Source organism: Mytilus trossulus, chromosome 8 (genome assembly GCF_036588685.1).
Source record: "Mytilus trossulus isolate FHL-02 chromosome 8, PNRI_Mtr1.1.1.hap1, whole genome shotgun sequence".
Classification (NCBI taxonomy): domain Eukaryota; kingdom Metazoa; phylum Mollusca; class Bivalvia; order Mytilida; family Mytilidae; genus Mytilus; species Mytilus trossulus.
The window spans coordinates 12347169-12369751 of record NC_086380.1 but is presented as its reverse complement, the minus strand read 5'-3'; the positions used below and the strand labels follow the sequence as shown (position 1 = coordinate 12369751).

At 32.1% G+C, this 22583-nt stretch overlaps 4 protein-coding genes across 4 annotated transcripts; all 4 read right to left on the bottom strand.

Moving 5' to 3' along the window:
- LOC134681656 (probable thiopurine S-methyltransferase) lies at positions 1-1284 on the bottom strand. Its single transcript, XM_063541310.1, has 2 exons — positions 1209-1284; positions 1-657 (listed from the first exon to the last, which is right to left on the bottom strand). The coding sequence occupies exon 2, from the start codon at positions 649-651 to the stop codon at positions 1-3; it is 651 nt and encodes a 216-aa protein (XP_063397380.1). The 5' UTR covers positions 652-657; positions 1209-1284.
- A 2734-nt stretch (positions 1285-4018) lies between these two features.
- LOC134727342 (probable thiopurine S-methyltransferase) lies at positions 4019-6068 on the bottom strand. The gene is made up of 3 exons (XM_063591719.1): positions 6005-6068; positions 5130-5242; positions 4019-4663 (listed from the first exon to the last, which is right to left on the bottom strand). The coding sequence occupies exons 2-3, from the start codon at positions 5232-5234 to the stop codon at positions 4019-4021; spliced, it is 750 nt and encodes a 249-aa protein (XP_063447789.1). The 5' UTR covers positions 5235-5242; positions 6005-6068.
- Positions 6069-7364: 1296 nt separating this feature from the next.
- LOC134681655 (probable thiopurine S-methyltransferase) lies at positions 7365-9322 on the bottom strand. The gene is made up of 2 exons (XM_063541309.1): positions 9262-9322; positions 7365-8147 (listed from the first exon to the last, which is right to left on the bottom strand). Exon 2 carries the CDS (start codon positions 8139-8141, stop codon positions 7479-7481), a length of 663 nt encoding a protein of 220 aa, XP_063397379.1. The 5' UTR covers positions 8142-8147; positions 9262-9322; the 3' UTR covers positions 7365-7478.
- Positions 9323-13362: 4040 nt separating this feature from the next.
- On the bottom strand, positions 13363-15720 carry LOC134681654 (probable thiopurine S-methyltransferase). Its single transcript, XM_063541307.1, has 2 exons — positions 15643-15720; positions 13363-14037 (listed from the first exon to the last, which is right to left on the bottom strand). The coding sequence occupies exon 2, from the start codon at positions 14029-14031 to the stop codon at positions 13381-13383; it is 651 nt and encodes a 216-aa protein (XP_063397377.1). The 5' UTR covers positions 14032-14037; positions 15643-15720; the 3' UTR covers positions 13363-13380.
- Between the last annotated feature and the right edge of the window lie 6863 nt (positions 15721-22583).

Sequence of the window (22583 nt, the reverse complement as noted above, 5' to 3'; positions counted from 1 at the left end):
TCATATTTTAGAAATAGTGTATAGATGTAACCCTGTGAAGCCAAAAGATTCTAGTTTTTCATCAGGTTTCACGAAATCACTTTCCACCACTCTGAATCCACCATTGAACCAATTCTTGAGTTTTTCACAAGTAACCGATAATTCGTCTGCAACTGTGAGATTTATGCATTTATGTCCCATAAGCGATTTGATAATATTAACATACTTTCCCTGGTCATCCAAGTTGACGGCATTAAGAGCACCACTATCCCAAACAGCCTCAAAACCACTTTCAATAGCTGAGTTAAAAAGATAAAAATCGCAACAATACAGCCGTATTCTTCCATCATTACTTTTATATAATTTCCCTTTGACTTCTGGAACATCTACAATACTATAATCGATTTTGTTCTCTGCAAAAAAATCTTTAATTGCTTCCTTACCACATTCAACGCCGACAACTTCATGTCCTTTATCCCAAAGCCATTTCATTTCTACAACTTTTCCACAAAAGGGGACAAGCGTTTTCACTTTTACACGACTGTTTAACATTTTGTTAACATGTTTGGTAAACATGGGGCTAAGTTCTGGATTAATAAAATCTGTTTTGCCATCTTTCCACAGTTTCCTCCACTCGTCGACAGTAACATCACCAGTAAAATCTTCTTCCATTACAACCTACGATGACAGGTATCATTATCAAACGTATAAAAAATAAAAGACAAAACAAAACAAAAAAAAACAAAGCTGCATCAATTAACACATTGTATTGATTTTCTCTTGCAGCGTTGGTTGGCTAGTTCATTGTTTTAAATGTCATTTCATTTTTGCCAATGACTTTTGGTCAGTAAATATAAAATAGTATTGCCTAGCATATGTACAGAATAGACAGATTCAATGTGAATACACATTTAGTGTTTTCAATTTTCTTCAAAACAATCCAGTTTTTTTTTAATTAAAAATGAACAAAAGTCATAGTTAACTTATTCACTGCAAAAGAAAACACTTTATTTGGGAAATACGTTCATATTCTATATTCGTATACCTTTACTACTTTATATTTGATCTCATCATGTTTAATGATAATAGTACACATTAAAAAAATATCATTATAGTTAACCCCACAAAGAAAAATATTTTGATTGAAATCTTAATATTGTGATTTATCAAGATACTGAAAAAAATAAAAAAATCTGTCTCAAATCAAAATACATTAAAGAAAAACGTACCTTTAACTCTGCTTACTCGTCAGTTAAAGTTTTGATATACATCATTACACGTACCTGGAGTCAACCATCCATCTACTTTCCGAGGCAACCAAAGGGTTTTCTGACATTATTTACTAATTTTAACAGTAACATATCTTGATATACACATTCGTGACGTCTTGGAATTATTTACGTTCTAAATTGTGAGGCGACCAAAGGTTTTCTAGTAGATAATTTGAGTGATTAGCACTCGATGTCCAAGGACAAATATTCTTTGCATATTTTAGTCAAACTCGTGTTAGAAATTTTCAATGTTATGTGTATGCATACGAAATCGGCAAAACACTAACAACATATATAGAGATTCACTTCAATAAAACAATCTATATTAAGGATCAGTAGAAAGGTAAAATAACAAAAAAATATCAAATGAAAATGAAAATTTAACAGAAAGTCAATTATTTAATTGCAAAATCAAAAATTCAGACACATCTAACGAATGGATAACAACTGTCATATTCCTAACTTTGAACAGGGATTTCTTTATACATGGAGAATATTGGATCAACCCTGGTTTTAAAGCTTACTAAACATCTCCCTTTTGACAATCGTATAGAATTCCATTATATTGCTGGATATAACCGATAAAAGACACCAATGGATGAATCGAAATGTCACGTAAATAACTAAATATTCTGGGATTAGCTACACAAAAAAATAAAACACCAATACAATAAGAACATTAAAACGAAATTTCAAAAGCAGAAAATAAAGGCAAAAAAAGACCAAAACAAACTGAAATCTTTCAAGACCAAAACAAAACAATAACAAAATGAAAACCACTAAAACAATATGACATTTCTTGTTTTATAAGTATAAATAATGTGCAGCTAATCTCTCGCATACTTAATTGTATCTATTCACATTTTTGCATTGTACCTGTTATATTTCATTAGACATAGTCTTTCCATGTTAGAAAATATTTCTCGATTCGAAGCAACATGTTACAAATCCATCAGAAGCAATCATCCTCTCCCCTCCCAGGTTATCAAATGGTCATCTACTAAGTATGATTATTTTGTCATTCTGTTTAATTTTTACCCAATCTGTATACATTGATGCCTCCAAAAGTTTCTTCATTGTCCACATATAGCTAAATAATAATATCTTATATTGGCTACTAGATGGTTGCAGTTTGTATTTGCATTACCTATCACTAGTTCTCTGATTATGTATATTGCGTGAGCAGCTGTCTGTGTCAACTAGCGCGGTATATCAGATACTTTGATGGCTTCATAACTTATCCACCTATCTGAGTTCATGAGTACAGGGACACTCAACTGCCTGGACGTCTTTTAGTCATGTTCAGCAATTTTGTTCATATGTCCACCAATGTATCTACAAGTCCACAAGACATTTGACATGTTCACCAGTGTTTAATTAAATGGAGATGTTGTATGATTTCCATTGAGACAACTATCTTCCAAATATCACAAGAAGTGAATGTACGCAATTTTTGGCAATTGTACGGCCTTTTACAACGAGAAAAGCCCATACCGTATATTTGGCTATCAAAGGCCCCGAATTGAAAAAAATGTTAAACAATTCAAATGAGAAGACTATCTGCACAATTTAAAACAAAACAATTTACGAAAAACAAATAAAACAGACATGAATAAACGAAAACCACTGAACTACAGGATCCTGACTTAGAACAGGAGGTAGATCGCAACATTCTGAACAGTTCTGCCCCTGTCTGGTTTTTCTGTATTTAAAGAGGTTTATTTTCAAGATGATATGAATTGTTCAGAATGTTGCGATCTACCTCCTATTCGAAGTCAGGAGCCTGTAGTCTAGTGGTTTTCGGTTATTCATGTTTTTTTTGTTTTTATTTCGTAAATTGTTTTGTTTTAAATTCAAAAACAATTTGGATTCTTGCGTCACTGATGAGTCTTTTGTAGACGAAACGCGCGTATGGCGTTAATACAAAATGTTATCTTGGTATCTATGATGTGTTTATCTATAACCACTGGGTCGATGCCACTGATGATGGAGTTTTAATTGCCCGAGGGTATCACCAGCTCAGTAGTCAGCACTTCTGTGCTGACATGAATTTGCATTGATATGGTCATAATTCACTGTTTACAAAACGTTTAAAGTTTTGAAATAGTAAGGCTTTTCTACATCAGGAATATTTTATTATGTTAACTGTATTTGGAAAATCTTTTAGGAATTTTGGTCCTCAACGCTTTTCAACTTCGTACTTTACGGCGACGACGGACGACGGACTCAAAGTGGTAAGAAAACCTCGCTTAGAACTTTGGACCAGGGTAACTATTATGGAGTGCTTTCCAAATTCACAAAATAAATGGAACATGTTTTTTTATTTAACATCTAGTTTAAGTACACAGGTCTCATTTAGGATGGAGTTAAAATCTTTATTGTGAACTATATTACCGATTTGACCTTCATAGAAATAACAAAACTTCTTGTTATAATTTGTAACAACTGCAGAAATAGAATCAGGTCTGCATATTGATGACGTATTCTGATAATTTTAAGTTACGATACTCATGAGTTTTCTATATAGATTTTTGTTGTTTGTGGTTCAGTCTCACGAATATATGTCCCATATATACATGTATCATTATAACATGCAATGAACATGCAAAGATAATGTTTTGAAAAGGATTTTTCGAAACTATTTGAGATTTAAACAATTGAAAATAATGACAACATAACAATATGAAAAATCAGATAAAAGTATCTTTTATTATGCTTTTCAGAAGAAAGAAACAAATAAAGATGTACATTGTGTAATATACAAATTGTCATATCTTGAAAATTGTGTATAGTTGATGCCCTTTGATGCCAAAAGATTTTAGGGTTTTGTCAGATTTCGCATAATCACTTGCTTCGACTCTAAACCCGTCTGTGAACCAAGTCATGATTTTGTCATAGTTCACTGATAACTGATCGAGAACAGTGAGATTCACACACTTTTCCCCCATAAGCGATTTGATGATATCTACATACTTTTCTTGTTCCGTCAAATCGGAGGCAATAAGAGAACCGCTATGATCCCAAACTGCTCCAAATTCACTTTCAATAGCTGAGCTGAACTGATAAAAATCGCAGCAATACAACCGTATTCTTCCATCATAACTTTTATATAATTTCCCTTTAACCGCTGGAATTTTTACTATACTGTATCTGATCTTGTACTCTTCGAAAAACTCTTTAAGTGCCTTTTCACCACTATTGACTCCGACAACCTCATGCCCTTTCTCCCAGAGCCATTTTATTTCAACCGCTTTTCCACAGAGAGGGACAAAAGCTTTTATTTTTTCACGGCTGTTTATCATTTTGTCAACGTGTTTGGTAAACATGGTGCAAAGCTTTGGGATGTGGATTGATTTGTCTTGCTTCAACAGTTTCGTCGAATTGTCCACCCCTATTTGATTTTCCATTTTAATCTAAAACAAAACATAAAACAAAACTAGAATGCGATTTCAAGGATATTGTAGGGTTGGTCCAGTACAGTATTATAATAAACTCTATATTTCATGTTGGTGTAAGATGCCAATGATTAATTAAAATTTTCTGACTCACCCCTGGTATGCTTTAAGAACAATTACTGAACTACTCATGTCAACATACTGTCAAACTCTGATTTTTGCTTTACATTTTGTCCTACATTTTTTGTTATATAATCTGAGGTCTCGACGATAGTAACAGATATCATATATCATGCATAAATAAAACGTAGAAAGACTGTGGTAATTAAAATCAATGGAATAAAAGGGAGACTTAATCTAGATAAATTTAATGTAGGAACAAAACACATTGTTGTAACCGTTGTAACACTTGCATCGGATGTGACTGATTTCACCTATCCACGTGGTACAGCAATGTATTATCTATTTTAGTTGTAACACTTACTGCAACGTCTGAATGTTGGTGCTTCGCCTTCTTAGCCGCTGCCGAAGCAACTCCACTATAAGCCCTGTCCGTTTGTTTTCTCTTTCTTTCTGATCTTCTATACATTGTATGATCTAAAACAAAACAGTGATTACCCTAATTACATTGTATTTTGAATACCATTTTTTTGGGGGGGGGGGGGGTGGAGCTACCATAAATCTATCAAAATATCAACCACCAAGTTCAAGTCTTATAGGGTAGAATAAAGGTTATTTCAAATTCAGACATTCCAATATTGTTAATAAGACCACTGTTTACCAAAGACGATAAATCACAGATGTGAAAAACTATAGGTCCCCGTGCACGTAGAACCTATCACAATAAGAAAATGTCGTATCGCAAAGTAATCCACAAAGGCTTTGGAATGACAAAATGGGAAAAAAAATGAATGAAAAGACGAACGTTCAAATTTTATATTAAAAATAATTAAGAAAGTTAAATGAAAAATAGTTACGACATACATGGCTCAACGATAACGGCCGTAAGAGTGGTTCCTGGTTGTAGCATGTTAAGAAAAAAGCATTCAGAATGTAATGCGGATATATATGATAGAAGATAAGATAAGATAAATTTTATTTCCAATAGAGGAGACATTAATGACATAGTCAGTATTTTTTTTTTTTTTATATATCAAACAATTGCAATAGACAATACACAAGAATAGAAAACAATGTATATATGTATTCTTGAATAGTACACCAAAAAAAAACTGTTAAATTTTGAATATAACAAGCCACAAAAGACAAATTTCGTTTAAAGAATTAAGTCTTTTATTGAAAATTGAGGAACTGATCACACATTTGAATAAAAGTAAAAACAAATGAGCTTAACAATACCGTTTGTTCTGTTTAACCACCAGTTTATTTATGAGTTTACATATCTGAAGTCAACTAATATATATTTTTCATTTAGACATCGTTCTATATTTTGAGGCATCCAAAGGGAGTATGAAAATACAATTGTTATAATCAATTTGTTTTCTAAAAATAAATACTGAATATAAAATATTCTGGTAAAAAAGGCGTTTCAATTTAAAGGCTACCTATTGAAATTACCTGATCTATAACTGCTTAACGTCCACCTTCACTAATGACATCAAATAAATCAATAGTAGAGGGATAATATCTAAAACAAAAATGACTTACATTATCTAATATGTATATTAAAATTTTAGGCAAAATCTACTTCCGAATATAGTTTGAGCTTTTTGATACAATAAAAAAACATTATGGACAAAACACGTAAATGAATAGGCAATCACAACGTCAATTAACACTACAAAACAACACGAAAAGATACATACATGATATATACTACTAGCATATATATTAATATATTAACAGATCTGCAATACTGTGCCTGGAGAGTTTTTCACTAAAAATGATAGACAGCGTGAAATCTGCAAAAAGTAAAACAGCAAAAATACCAAACTATAAGAAAATTTCAAAACGGAAAGTCATATTTCGAATGGCGCAGTCAAAGCTAAAACATACCAAGTGATGGCAAATAACTGCTATAATGCTGACCTACCACAGACATTTCTTTATCCGAAAAGATGTTGGATTCAACCTGGTTTTATAGTAAGCTAAACCTCTCACTTGTATGACAATCAAATATAGCTTTGTATAATGACAACGAAACATGACCAAAACAAACCGATATAAAAGATAAAATTGTCCAAAATTTGGATCCAGCATTCTAAATTCTAATTGCAATACAAAACTTATTTTGATTCTCAGTATAACGCTTTTTTGTAGTGCAAAATAAATAAATGCGAAAGATACCAAAGAGACATTTAAACGCGTAAATGGAAAGTAAAATAACAACGAATAGGCTTGAAAAGAAAACAACCAAGGGGCAAACAACGTTGAAAAAATTTAAACATAAATAGAACTGCTGACTAACATGAAACCCAACAAAAACTGGGGTGATCTCAAAACGCAAAATGGCCTTAACCGGCCACCATGGTTAGTAGATTCAGCTCCTTATGTGAATTTTGTCGTTAAACTCTAATGTTTGATTGGGTTGCTGTTGTTCAATTCTAAGTTTTTAGAAGAACACCGTTTGTTTTCTTCTCTTTCGTGTTGTTCGTTTTGTCTTTTTTTGTCAACTTGTTTTTGAATTAACCACTTCGTGTTATTCCCAACGCTTTTACTTTCAATGAACATGGCAGTTAAAACAAAACAACATCTGAAATTAAGAGTATTTATTCTTTATTGTGTTTTCATGAAATAAATAAAACATGATGTGCTTTGATTTAATATTTATTTGATTTGTATTTGACTTGATTTTAATTGACAAAATACATATTTATAGTCTAGATATAGTGTACAGTTGTTGTCCCTTAATACCAAAAGATTTTAGTTTTTCGTCTCCTTCCACATAATCATTTGCTTCCACACTGAACCCGTCTTTGAAAAAGGTCTTCATTTTGTCAAAATTAACGGGAATTTCCCATTCCGTAGCGTCGTCAATAACAGTGAGATTCACGCATTTATTTCCCATAAGCGATTTGATTATAGCAACATACTTTTCTTGGTCAGTGGCGTTGATGGCATTTAGAGCACCGCTATCCCAAATTGCTCCAAATTCACTTTCAATAGCTGAGTTAAACAAATAAAAATCACAGCAATATAGCCGTATTCTTCCATCATCACTTTTATATAATTTCCCTTTAACAGCCGGAACTTCTACAATACTGTATACTATTTTGTTTTCTTCAAAGAATTCTTTCAATGCTTCCTCTCCACATTCGATTCCGACCACTTCGTGTCCTTTTTCCCAAAGCCATTTCATTTCTACAGCTTTTCCACAGAGAGGAACGAACGTTTTAACCTTTTTACGATTGTTTAACAGTTTGTCAACGTGTTTAGTAAACATCGGGCAAAGGTCGGAAATGTGAAAATCTGTTTTGCCATCTTTCCACAATTTCGCCCACTCGTCTACTGTAACAGTGCAATCTCCCTCTTCCATTATAAACTATAAAAATAAATTAAAAAAATATATAATAAAAAGGAAACAAGTTAACTTAAAAGGACAAAAATGATAAAAAAAAAGTACTGCATTTACAAAATAAGGATATTGCAGGGATATTCACGCACAGCTTAGTTGGCAATTTTAAATATTTCGTAGTACCTCCTCCTTCCCATCTTCTAGTTACAGCACAATAATATTTTCCCATATTTCGTCGTTAACACTTTTATGTTTTTATATGTAAAATGTAAAAAGGAAACGCTTTCAGATCAACTATTCAGATCACCGAATTGTCACAATAAATAAACAGATTTTATAACAAAGTAAATGGAGTAGAACAAGTGGGCACCACAACACTCCATGTGTGTTTTCTTCATTTGCAATTAATGTGTATCTATTATTAAGACTAATAGATATATAACCTTAATTGTATATGTATAAATATTCCGTTAATCAACACCCACATAAATTGTACACATCGTAACGATTTTTAAACAATTCTAAAGATGTGAACACAAGTTTTGAGTAATATTAAGATGTAACCACAATTTAGACTGTTTTTATTTATTACTTTCAAATATTTCCCGCATTTCTAACTTGTATATGATTTGTTAAGGTCATTACCCTTTACATATGTAAAATGATACTTCAATTCGATGTTCAATAGACCACACTATTTCTTCTATATAATTAGAATAACATGTTATGAACATACTGAAATTTATATTTTAGAATACAACAAGAGCATGATCAGTAACAGTTTGGATACATTACATGCATTAAAACCCGCGAAGGAATATATGTGATTCCACATATTAATCAATTCTTATTAGATCTTATTAAGATATTTTAATTGATGGCATCACCATTTTGTTTTGGTCTATTGCTTTTGACATTAATTAGATGGTTAGTTTTCTTCTCTGATTTATTTCTACAATTTGTAATGCCACGGTATACATTAGTAAATCTTGTAGACCGTACTGCATGGTACAGTAAACTCAAGTTGTTTGCTTCCTCGCCCTTTGTGTTATGTTAGAAATTGTCTCATTAGCAATCATACAATATCTTCTTATTTTTATACTCAACATATAATTTTTCTTAAATTTAATCAAAATCCTACCTTTCAATTTTTTAACCCACCAGTTTACGCGTTATATACCTGGATTTATCTAAACTCGTCGATCTATATAAAGAGGCAACTAAAGGGTGCTTGTGATTTAACTATAAACAATTTCTAAAAATAGATATTGGGACGCCTTTGTATAGAAAGCGTTCTATATTTTGAGGCCACCAAAGGTTTAATTTGTTTGCTTATTACATTGATTGGTTTCTTAACGCTAGGAAAATCACAATTAAGTCAATCTTTTGATAGATATTGTCATTAAAATAGTATTCATATTACTATATAATTTATGTATATATTCGGCAAAATAAACATTTATTATTCAAAATAACTTGATTAGAAAATTCAAATAGTTAAAAATTCATGATCAAATGGAGATAACAGGGCAAAACACCAAAAAGAATCAAAATGAAAACAAGTAAATTACGAAACAAAATCAAGTACTACGCTAAAAAAACAAAACCCACAAAAGCATAATGAAATAACTAAATAATACAAAAACAAAATTAATATATTGTACCGTAACTCTTCTTTTCTGTCATTTTCTTCTTATTTCTAGTCGGACACTTTATATACATGTATTTTTTTTGTATTTATCTTTTTTGTTAGACACTTCTCATGAAATTGAGATAAAAATGTTTGAGTCGCTATTTCAATCCTCGTTATATGTAGGATAAGGGCAAGCCGTTTTCAAAAGATATATATCATGTAGTTAAGGTTCAACTCTTACATAAACAAAAAAGAAAGTTAAACTTGCGCATAATTTTCCTTGCTTACAGTATAGCTATAATGAAAAAACTTGACCAGTTAAAGTGATGTAGATGTTGTTATAAAATTATCAACCATATTTCGAGATGTTAGATTCATGTAATTTGCGTTTCAATTAAATTGTTTGGATTACTGAATCTGTATAGATATGAGAATTTGGCCCAATATATGGAAATGCAACCAATAAACAAAAAAATAAAAAAACCATATTGAGACCCAGTCGCCGTCTTTAAATGTAGACTGGTGTAGGTTCTATATGCCATACCCTGAATCCTGCTTTGTGTAGAAAAGTTGTAATACAATTTAACCGAAACTAACAGAAATCTGCAATCGGCAATAATGTTCCAAAACGGCAAAATCACATTTAGATATAAAATAACACACATTCCTGACAGACACATACGTTGGGATACACTAAACGTATTTAAGATATAAACCCCAACTTATTATTTTGACACGTTGATATACAAAAGGTTCTCGGAATGATACCTACACTGAACTGTAAAAAAGAAACAAACCAAATATAAAATATCTGATAGCAACAAAAACCCGAATCAAACATATAAGTACGATATAGAATCAACGAATTCTGACAATCATTTACATGTTGTAAAAAAAAAGGGTACGAAATATAGCAGAGGGACAGTTTAAATCATAAACTGCAACCGCCACGGCTTAAAAGAAAAAGACAAATAGAGACACGACTTCCTCTGCCTCAGTTTTAGACTTCTACATTAAGTTGGATGTGTGCGCAGTTATCCCAGTACCTTACAAGACGATCGTAATTAATGAATTGCCCCATTTTAGTAGCAATATACAAACTTCACCTGCATGTGAGACATACATTTCCTACCTAATATTGTCATCCTAGTACCTCATTTTACGACAACTAAGACGATCGTAATTTAAAAATGATCAATCCCCACCCCACCTTAGTATCAATATACAAACTTCACCTGCATGCGGTATAATCATTTCCAAATTAACGTGGTATTCAAGAGCTTGCATCATTGTCTGAGCAAATTAATGATGAACCAGGGTTAAGTCAAAGAACGTCTCGTCTTTTTTTTCTAAAAATAAGTTCATCGGAAGATATTAGCACCTTGTTGATAAATATGCCTTATTAACTTCACGCATGCTACAATATGTTTTTTAAAGTACAAATTCTATACACTGACATTATTTATCATCTTCATTACCTGATTATAGAGTTCTTTTAATTGTCTTTGCATACTTTTTTTTGACGTGGTTTGTTACTGAAAGTAGAAACGTTGAAATCATCCGTTCGTAAATTTTACGGACGCCATCACGAGTTGGTTGACCGTTATGGACCGTTTCACAAATGATATCGTATATGTTCCTTACGTCGTAACTACAATCCCCTTCCCTTTCATGAACGTGACCTACCGAATTATATTATTTACCGGATTTGATATCACAAAAGCAACACCACGGGTGCCACATGTGGACCAGGATCTGCATACTCACATGAGCACCTGATATCACACCTAGTTTCGAGTGGAGTTCGTGTTGTTTATTCTTCAGTTTTCTATATTGTGTCATGTGTTATATGGTTTGTCTGTTTGTCTTTTTCATTTTTAGCCATGGCGTTGTCAGTTTATTTTAGATTTATGAGTTTGACTGTACCAACATAAAGTAACGAGATGATTGTGTGTAATATATGAATGTGCATTGATAGATCACTTTACTCATTACATATATCAGAATAAAAAAAAAGTGCGAGTTAGACGTTAAACTCCTCTCAATTTTATCCTCATAGCCACAAGGACTAAATTTTGTATATACGCCGGACGCGCGTTTCGTCTACAATAGACTCATCAGTGAAGAGGCTGCAGAGTTAAGTATTAAAGGCACGAATGTAACAATCATATGTGTCTACGGTTACATTATGTTATTGTTATATTATAATATTGCACTTCAATGTACGCTAGATTTGTTAAACTCAAACCTTAGAATAGTTTTTTTTAGCTAAATGATAAGTACTTGATAATAAAAGTAAAATTTGTGAGTGTTCCTCAGTACCCAGTGGCTCCCCTCTTTTACTGTTGTCTTTGTTTTAAATACGATACCGTGTGGTTGATCGACAATATAGAAATGTAGATCCCTGTCTCGCTTTTGCGACATAAGTCGCAGACTCTTTAACTGCAAACTGTATGTAATGATAACTGAATATCAACTTGTTCTTTTTGTAAGAATATTAAAGAAAATAGGAAATACATGTTTACCAATTTTCCTTCTTGATACAAGCATTTGATCATGAACTAGCTGCTGTCCAAGTTTTGTACAAGTCTAGAATGTTTAGATTATAGATTGTTTTGATATTATTTCATAGTTACATTTGGAATCATGAAATCAATTATATATCATAAATATTTTGTAGATTGCCACAGTAAATCTTTGTCTTACAAAAAAAACGCTAATCTTTGACATGACAAAAACCAACACCGCTGGTGTCTACAACACCAATACCGGTATTTTCCAAGCGCCATCTAGCGGAATGTATGCATTTACCTAGACGATTTGTGTAGATGGGGTATAAATGATGATGGTTATGGAGAATTCGGAGTAGAGTAGTTTGTTGATGGAAAGATTTGTGGAAAGGTACATGCAGACTCCGTAAAACGCGGTGATAATGCCTGTTCTAAATATATCAGGGAAGGTGGCGCTGCTCGTTTAAGAAACATAAATACACATCAAGGTCGTCTTCTTAGCAATGAAAGAAAAGCAAGAACAATATTTTTAGGATGAAAATTCAATAAGGTAATCCTACATCTAGCTAAATAAGCATCGCAAAATTATATCTTTTTCTTATTAATTTAACGATGATTTTCCGCATAGAGGTTACTTTTGTACAAGAAACCAAATGAGTAATAGGTTTTAAATGAACGTTGAAGCTATCTTCGAAAGTTTTCCTCACGGCATCATGATTGATTTGGCCGTTTTCGCATTTATGTATCACTGATTACTATAGATATGTTCTGATCGAAGTAACCACACCATCAACTCCATTACCTCGACCGTACAAGAGCCCCATGGGAAGTCAATGCTGTTGACAACAAACCTCATCGTCCATCATATTTTCTTCGATTATGACTTTATTTTCCGAATATGGTTTATCACCTAATATCTAACTGTAATGGTTCCCTATTTTCATTCTCATTTAGCATGTTTAAATGTTTGTAGGATTACAGATAGAAATTTCAAAACTGAATTATGGTTTATTACTCACATGAAAACAATCGAAATCTAGTCACTTACTTTGCATTATGTTTTACAGAAATAATAATGAAATATGATAAGAAATTGAGTTATGTTATAATTACATTTTTATTTTTTAGATATAATGTACAGTTGTTGTCCTTTGATGCCAAACGATTCTAGTGATTTGTTGGCTTTTACATAATCATTTGCTTCTACACTGAATCCATCATTGAACCAAGTCTTCATTTTGTCATAATTAACAGAGATTTCCCAATCTGTAACGTCGTCTATAACAGTGAGATTCACGCATTTATTTCCCATGAGAGATTTGATTATAGCAACATACTTCTCTTGGTCAGTGGCGTTGATGGCATTTAGAGCACCGCTATCCCAAACTGCCCCGAATTCACCTTCAATAGTTGAGTTAAACAGATAAAAATCGCAGCAATATAGCCGTATTCTTCCGTCATCACTTTTATATAACTTGCCTTTAAGCTCAGGAATTTGTACTAGACTACAACCGATTTTGTTTTCTTCAAAAAATTCTTTAAGTGCTACCTCACCACATTCGACGCCGACAACTTCATGACCTTTATCCCAAAGCCATTTCATTTCTACAGCTTTTCCACAGAGGGGGACAAAACATTTAACTTTTTTACGACTGTTTAACATTTTGTCAAAGTGTTTAGTAAATACATTGCAAAGTTCTGGAAGATGGCTTGTTTTGCCCTCTTCCCAAGCCTTCGCCCACATGTCCACCGTCATGTTCTCTTCCATTTTAACCTTCAAAAAACAATTCCGTAATTATTAATTATGATATCTTATTAGCAATCATAAGAAATACAGATATAACAGGGTTGTCCTTGTCCTAATATGGAATGGAAAATCGGCAATCTTTAAAAAAAATCATGCTTCCTCTTCACAAAGACAGCTCAAATCCAAAAAACATAAAAGCAAATTTACGCACTTATGAGGCTCGCGGGTACACAAATTTCAGCAAAAAATAAAAATAATGTTTTTTCATTACACATTTAATTCATTATACTATTAGTTATTACTATATGATATGTTACAAACATCAACCAGACAAATCGATTTGGTTTAGCCCCAGAAGACTCTTAAAATGTTTATAGCATTGAAAAGCGCCAAATTATCTCCTTTTGGTGCAAAAACGACATTTTTTGGCATTAGAATTAAAATATCTTTTTTAACACATCGGTGAACTATATTTTATGCTATTATTTTCGAATCAGCTGAATTAAACTAAATAACTGTAAAATTGAAGCAATTTTTGTAATTTAAATCCTTTTTTTCCGATATAACCTGTATTTCTTCTATTAGTTCAAAAGAAAAAAAGGACATTAACAAAACTGTATGCTTCTTTCGGAGGCATATTGTAAGCTGAAATGAACGGTGACCCAATTTTTTTTAATTTCATTTTTCTTTTTAAGTATATGATAAAGATCATTTATAAGAAAAAATAATAGAGAAATCGATCCTATAATATTTTTTTTAATTTTTTATACGATCGATCCCCTTAAACATGTAAAGACGCTATATAAACAAAAGGAGACATTAAAAAAAATACAATTCATCTGTCAATCGTCCATGAGAATATTAGAATCCATGCTTCTGAATTATATAATAATTCATCAACGCACAAATAAGGAAGGATATATTATAAAACAGATGTTGAAGATTTTATAATAACACCCGCAACGTGTAGTGCTTAAGTAAATTGGCGTCTCGCTAAGACACCAATGAGACCGACTTCATTCAGCACATGATTTGATACAAAACTGACGCATGATTTTTTAGAATAGAGGTAGGATCTCGAAACCTCAGTATAAAGTTTTCCGAATGACTGATTTCAGTACACAACACAAAAAACGTTTAATAATACCAAGTGGACATTCAAAGAGAGTCGAAGAGAAACTGACAAAACCATGGAAAGACGAAAGGAGAAGCAATTTCTATAAAACCCATTACAAAAAAAAAATATAAAGAAAGAGCAACACTACAAAAATCATTAGATAATATTCACAAATAAACACATTTTATGCTTGGTTTTCCAAAAAAAAATCCTCGCAAAAATTTCTCCCGTTTCTTACTTAGACATCAAAATTGTTAGAGAGTAACCTTTTCGTTTTACGTGATGTTGTTGCATATTGAATCTATTGAAATTAATACTTATATTTATACTATATTTTACTAATTTTGAAACACTTTGGAACAGAATTATTATTATATATTATTGAATCTATTTAAAACCCGCGAATACACAGGTTTTATTTGTAATGATAATGTATGTTTCTTTATTTATCATCGAGAAACTGAATTTCAGTAAAGATTAAACGCAGATTATTTAAGAACAAACAAAATGCATACCTTTTGTTCAGTTAATCAGCCAGTGAAATAAAGCGTATTACTACCTGAAGTCAAACAATATATATTAATGTATCACAGAGTGATCTATATTTAGAGGCAACCGAGGGATCTTTTGGAATAATGTTACTATAAATAAGTTTACACAATAGACATCGTGACGTATTGGGAAAATCATGCGTTATATATTGTGAGGCACTCAAAGGGTGTTTTTTTTATTTGGGCTGAGTGTCCAGTAGTATATTATACATTAGAATACTGTGACATATTGCAGTGAATAGGTTTACCTAAATATAAGAATAACTGTAAAATATATGTTTATTAAAAATAACACGATAAAACTACACACATGTTCAAGATATTCATTTATAGATTGAGATAATAGGTAAACAGATCTTCAAGGACATCGAAAGGTGAAGGAGATAATTAGTAAACCAAAATTATATTAACTAAACAAACAGACAAATAAGTATACAGTTATATGTTGTTGGGTTTTTTTTAAGTTAAAGGAAATTATTGAAAAATAGACGATGAAATAAATATAAATGAAAGAAGAGTGAAATATACCAGCATGACAGTCAAACTCATATATGAAAAAAACAAAACAATTTTAACGCCATGGCTAAAAAAGAAAAAGACAAACAATAGTGAACAAGACACAATAACAAACTAAAGACTGAGCAATACCTAACCAAAAACTCGAGGGTGGTCTCAGGTGCTCCGAAGTTGTTTTTGCTCATATTATTACAAATCTGGTAAATAGTCTAATTTGGTAATTCACATTCTTGAAAAGGGAACAGGATTGTAGTTACGACATAAGAAGCTTATCTGATATCATATGTGAAACGGATATTCCTCAACGGTCAATCAACTCGCGATCGTGTCCTTAAAATGTACAAAGGGATGATTTCAACTTCACAATTTGAAACTCTTGGTATGATAAACTGAATTCCTTTTGACTGGGTTTTGAGAAGTTTCACTTTAACCTCACTGATTATTGACAACATAATTCATCCTTAATTCTTCGGCCATCTTCTGATTTCCTTGTAAAACACATCAGAACTATTGATTGCATTGGTAAAATGTACATAGAAACAACCCGATGAATTGATTATCAAATTTTTTCAGAATGACATTGCATAATATCAAATATCATTTAAACGATATATAATGTAAATCGCAGCTGTTTACAGTATTAAAATGCAAAACGCCTGACAATCGGTACGGATAGGATTATAACAAAAGAAAAAATATGTTAAGATAAACAGTCTACAAAACTTTAGAAAAAGTATATCTGAATGCACAACACTTACCTGTTTCTGGGAAAACCTTTCACAATTGTAGTTTTCTGTAAACGTGGATGTGTGTGAAAGAGGGACGAAAGACACAAAAGGGACAGTCAAACTCGTAAATCTAAAACAAACTGACAACGCCATGGCTAAAAATGAAAAAGACAAACAGAAAAACAATAGTACACATGACACAACATGGAAAACTAAAGAATAAACAACACGAACCCCACCAAAAACTAGGGGTGATCTCAGGTGCTCCGGAAGAGTAAGCAGATCCTGCTCCACATGCGGCACCCGTCGTGTTGCTTATGTGATTACAAATCCGGTAAATAGTCTAATTCGGTAGGTCAAATTCATGAAAGGGAAGGGGATTGTAGTTACGACGTAAGGAACATATCCGATATCATTTGTGAAACGGTTATTCCATAACGGTCAACCAACTCGTGATGGCGTCCGTAAAATTTACGAAGGGATAATTTCAACTTCACCATTTGGAACTCTTGGTTTAATAGCTTCCTTGTGAGCAGTAACCCTCTATCAAGAAAATCATGATAGGAAATGCAAGCACGGGAATATCGTATCAATTGGGAGATATATACCCCGTATGCAGGTGCTGCTGGAATGTTGCTACTTAGAAATGGAAAGTTCACAATTGGAAAGCTGAAATCATCTCTTTTGTCGTAAAGTTTTGTCTTCAACCGACCCTCTTTGTCAATTTCTAGATGTAAGTCAAGATATGAAGCCGACTTAACTGTATCTGTAGTATCCTTTATCTCCAATAAAATGTCTTCGGAGTATTAAAACACTATTTTGGAAGATCACTTAATAACTGTGAGAATAATGCAGTGTATATAAGCACAATTCGTTCCAACTAAATATATTCGGTAAATATAAACGAAAATGAAAAACATGGGTTGTTTCATGTTTAATATATTACCAGGGGTAAATACTTCACATAATATGTTCAGGACGGTCATAAGTTTAACAACAAATTTATAAGAAGGTGAGATCGGAATGTGGAGTTAGAAATGTAACTTGACACTGGAACATGAGGGTATATTGGATAAGGACAGACATTGGTACTCCTAAAAGACCTGGTATACCTGATGTTCGGTTTGACTTTTTTATTGTATAAATTTCAAGATTTAGTAAAAGTTTTATCTAAGAAGACTAAAAGATAATTCATTTAACACCAGAATCTGACTGACGAAGGATATCTGTTATCCGAAATATCTATAAATAATTACATTTATAATTACCTCTTTTTGTATTTAGAGTTGTTGTGTACACTTGTTAGGCGATTATATAATTTATTTATTGTGTACATGTATGGTTACTCGTAACGATCTAGCGCCCTCGTAGGGAAAATCTACTATTCAGACGTTTTATATATCATGTACTGTAGTACGCCGCTAGATTAAAACTGACGTGGAAAGGTAACATATGGTCACCGAAAGCTCTTTTTTAGAGAGCCCAGGTGGTCGTGTGGTCTAGCGGGACGGCTGCAGTGCAGGCGATTTGGTGTCACGATATCACAGTAGCATGGGTTCGAATCCCGGCGAGGGAAGAACCAAAAATTTGCGAAAGCAAATTTACAGATCTAACATTGTTGGGTTGATGTTTAGACGAGTTATATATATATATATATATATATAATAGAAAATAATTAAGATCAGCTAAATTATCAATATATCTTCATGCCATGTAACAATAACATCTTCATGCCTTATATATCATGTACTGTAGTACGCCGCTAGATTAAAACTGACGTGGAAAGGTAACATATGGCCACCGAAAGCTCTTTTTTTAGAGAGCCCAGGTGGTCGTGTGGTCTAGCGGGACGGCTGCAGTGCAGGCGATTTGGTGTCACGATATCACAGTAGCATGGGTTCGAATCCCGGCGAGGGAAGAACCAAAAATTTGCGAAAGCAAATTTACAGATCTAACATTGTTGGGTTGATGTTTAGACGAGTTGTATATATATATATATATATATAATGACTGAATAAATAGTCAACGATCAATCTTACAAGGCGATGGATCATGTAATATGATTCTGTACACTACAAAATATAATATATAACAAGTCAAAAAGGGTACAACATCACCATAAAATAACTATAAAATATACAAATATTAGATATTTCGGATAACAGATATCCTTCTTCAATAATAGCACGATGTCAAATGAATCATGTCAATTCAAATTGAGACTCTATCTCAATTTGAATTGACATGATTCATTTGACATCGTGCTATTATTGAAGAAGGATATCTGTTATCCGAAATATCTAATATTTGTATATTTTATAGTTATTTTATGGTGATGTTGTACCCTTTTTGACTTGTTATATATATATATATATATATACAACTCGTCTAAACATCAACCCAACAATTTTAAATCTGTAAATTTGCTACATATATTATATATAAACTTTGTTGCAATAGTTATAAAGATGCATAGAGCATGACACTCCACACAAGTGCCCAGATTTAACGCATTCATTGTGACCAGACAAAGCGGCGTCTTAAAACAAAAGCAAACTGATAGTAAGCTATCAATCGGGGAAAAACAATGAGAAATTACTTTCCCTTCACCAGACCCTTGTGTTTTAAATAAGTAAAGACCCAATATATCAGTTAACAGGAATGATATGTCTTCTTCTTAACGAAAACATAATTATGACTATATGTTGAACAACATTCCAAAAAGTATATATCGCAGTTTGCCACTCTTAAAAATCCAGTTTCTTAAAATTTGAGTTAATTTTCATATCAAAAATCTTTTATCAATATGATCCGATAGGCATATCAAAACATCTATAAAAGTGGTTAATTGAAATTAAGAAGAACATATCTCAATCCAAATGACTCAGGTGTTTGACACCGTGATATCTTGTGAACGTCGTTAATACTTATAATTTACATATTAAGTGTTTGCTTACTACGAATATGAAATTTGTCTTCCTGTTTTACATGTTCTTCCTTCATTCAACTCGGTCAAACGAAAACTGCATTTTATCAAAGATTAGGTACGTGGGTGTATGACATATGTTACTAAAATAGTCAAATTATTATATTTTTAATCGATATGCATTCGGATTAGTTACTTCATTCATAATTTATCCATATTTTTTATATGCAGTTGTATCGGTGGTATTACTTAAAGAGCATAAGAGACAGCATAACCATAACGTGGAATCCTGATAGAACATGTTCTATCTCTCAAGCTTTACATCTAAAGCTAGCTTACCATTGAAAAGGTGACCAGGTTTCTCTTGTTTTTGTGATCGGTCTTAGATATCTGAAAAAATACAATCCTTTCTAACAAGTTTAGAAAATTGCATTACATACGGAATTTCAACAATTCAAAATGTTTGTAATTTTAACAATCCCAAATAGATAATTGGTCATGAATATCTACATTGTGCAGTAATAAATTAACGCATTGTGTGTGATTATCTATACATGCTTATGCAATGAAAGTAAGTGTAGGTCTGACTAAGTCCTTTATCAAAATAAGTCTATGTGTCATTATAAAAAACAATAGACAGACATTTTTGAAAAGGCTACTTCTGTTTTGAAATAACATAATTTTATCTACGTTGCCGCTACTCCTAAATTTTGTTGTTATATTTTTGCATATATTCCATGTGGATTATACCGTTCATTAAGCAGAATCATGAACACAATATAGCCTTGGAAATTTTTGCTGAAGTGTGTGTATTCTTTAATTGTTTACCAAAGTTCAAATGCAAATTCCGTTCAGATTAGTCGCACTTCCGTATCCAATATCGGTGTTTTATAAAAGTGAGGCAAAAAATATAAAATGGAAATTCATACTCGTAAGTAGTAAATGAACAGATAATGCATAGCAGAATAGTTATCAAAAGTACTAGGATTATAATTTTAAACGCCAGACGCGCGTTTCGTCTACATAAGACTCATGAGTGACGCTCAGATCAAAATAGTTAAAAAGCCAAACAAATACAAAGTTGAAGAGCATTGAGGACCCAAAATCCCAAAAAGTTGTACCAAATACGGCTAAGGTAATCTACTCCTGGGGTAGGAAAATCCTTAGTATTTCGAAAAAATTAAAGTTCTGTGAACAGAAAATTTATAAAAATGACCATATAATTGATATTCATGTCAACACCGAAGTGCTGACTACTGGGCTGGTGATACCCTCGGGGACGAAACGTCCACCAGCAGTGGCATCGACCCAGTGGTGTAAATAGTTATCAAAAGTACCAGGATTTTAATTTTAAACGCCAGACAATAACTTCAGAAAACTATCTGAGAAAACAAACTTAATAAAATAAAACGGTCATTTGATGAGTTTTCCACAGTTTTAGTTTGCAACCCAGATTGTTGTTTTCTTGTACAAGATTTAATAATAAGGGTTTAGTTACTTTAGAAAACGTAATGGGCATATCACGTATTAAATCCCAGATTCAGACAAAAAAAAAGTTTTTTCTTAATTTTATCTGTGCAATCAAAACACTTTCATATACTCATAAAATTTAACAAATTTAATATTTTTAGATTGAAATGTTTTTCTATTTCTTTAAATGTACGAGTGTACTGAACATGTGCCAAAATTTCAATTGCGCATGTCAGCCACTTATTCTTTATCATATTTAAACGTTTGAGACATTTATTTCAAATATAAGATTATTTTGATTGCTAAGGTATTTCAAGAACAATATTAACATGAAACTTTATGTATTTGCGGTAAGATATTTTGCATTGTTATTTTTTGCTACTTTAATAAGGTTATTCATAACTGCTATTTTGATTAATTTGCTTTTTGACATATCACAACAAACCTATATGAGAACTGGGGCTTGATTTTGTATGTCTGAAATGTCAATGAATGTCATATCAAAATGTTCATTTGAATTTAAGGTACCTGTACTAAATTTGTTAAATCATTAACTGAAATATCTTTTTATTTAGTTTCGGAAACGTTTTTAATCCTTATTCATGTTAGTACTTAATATATGTAAAATAGTTTATGCAAAAAAACATCATTGTTTATAAACCCGTTATATCTTTATTTTTTACATCTGTTTTGGACACTAGCTGTTCTCGTTGTGAACATATCAAATGGTTGCAACCGATCTAGTGAGAGGCTAACTTTAAAAACATGAGTCTAATCCCTTTTAACAAACAGAATATCTTGATTTAAAATTAAAAAAAAATATTCTAGAATATTGGGTTAAATCATCTTGTCTTGTACAAACTTAGTAAAGAAATATTGTGTCTTTTATAACCAATAGTAGGTTTATTGTAGTCGGTATCACATTCTTCGGTAAGGATTTGTTACAACATGCGACAATGATTTTTAACATGTTCTAGCTCGACACTGATCTATACTAATTCGTAAAATTGCTTCAAACGATTAAAGTACAATGTATCAACGCCTTCAGTTCTACATAACATTCTAAACATCTATCAGTCTATCGTATTATACCTTTTTGATCCTCTCGTACACTTATTACATAACCTATTATAGGAGATACAGAAGGTGTTATGCAATTTCATCGTCAGTTTGTTATTTGCCAATACTAAATTATTAGATACTTAGAGTAACTTCAGTTTCTAGTACTTGTGGCCTTTATCAAATTATTTTTCTCGTACCCGTCA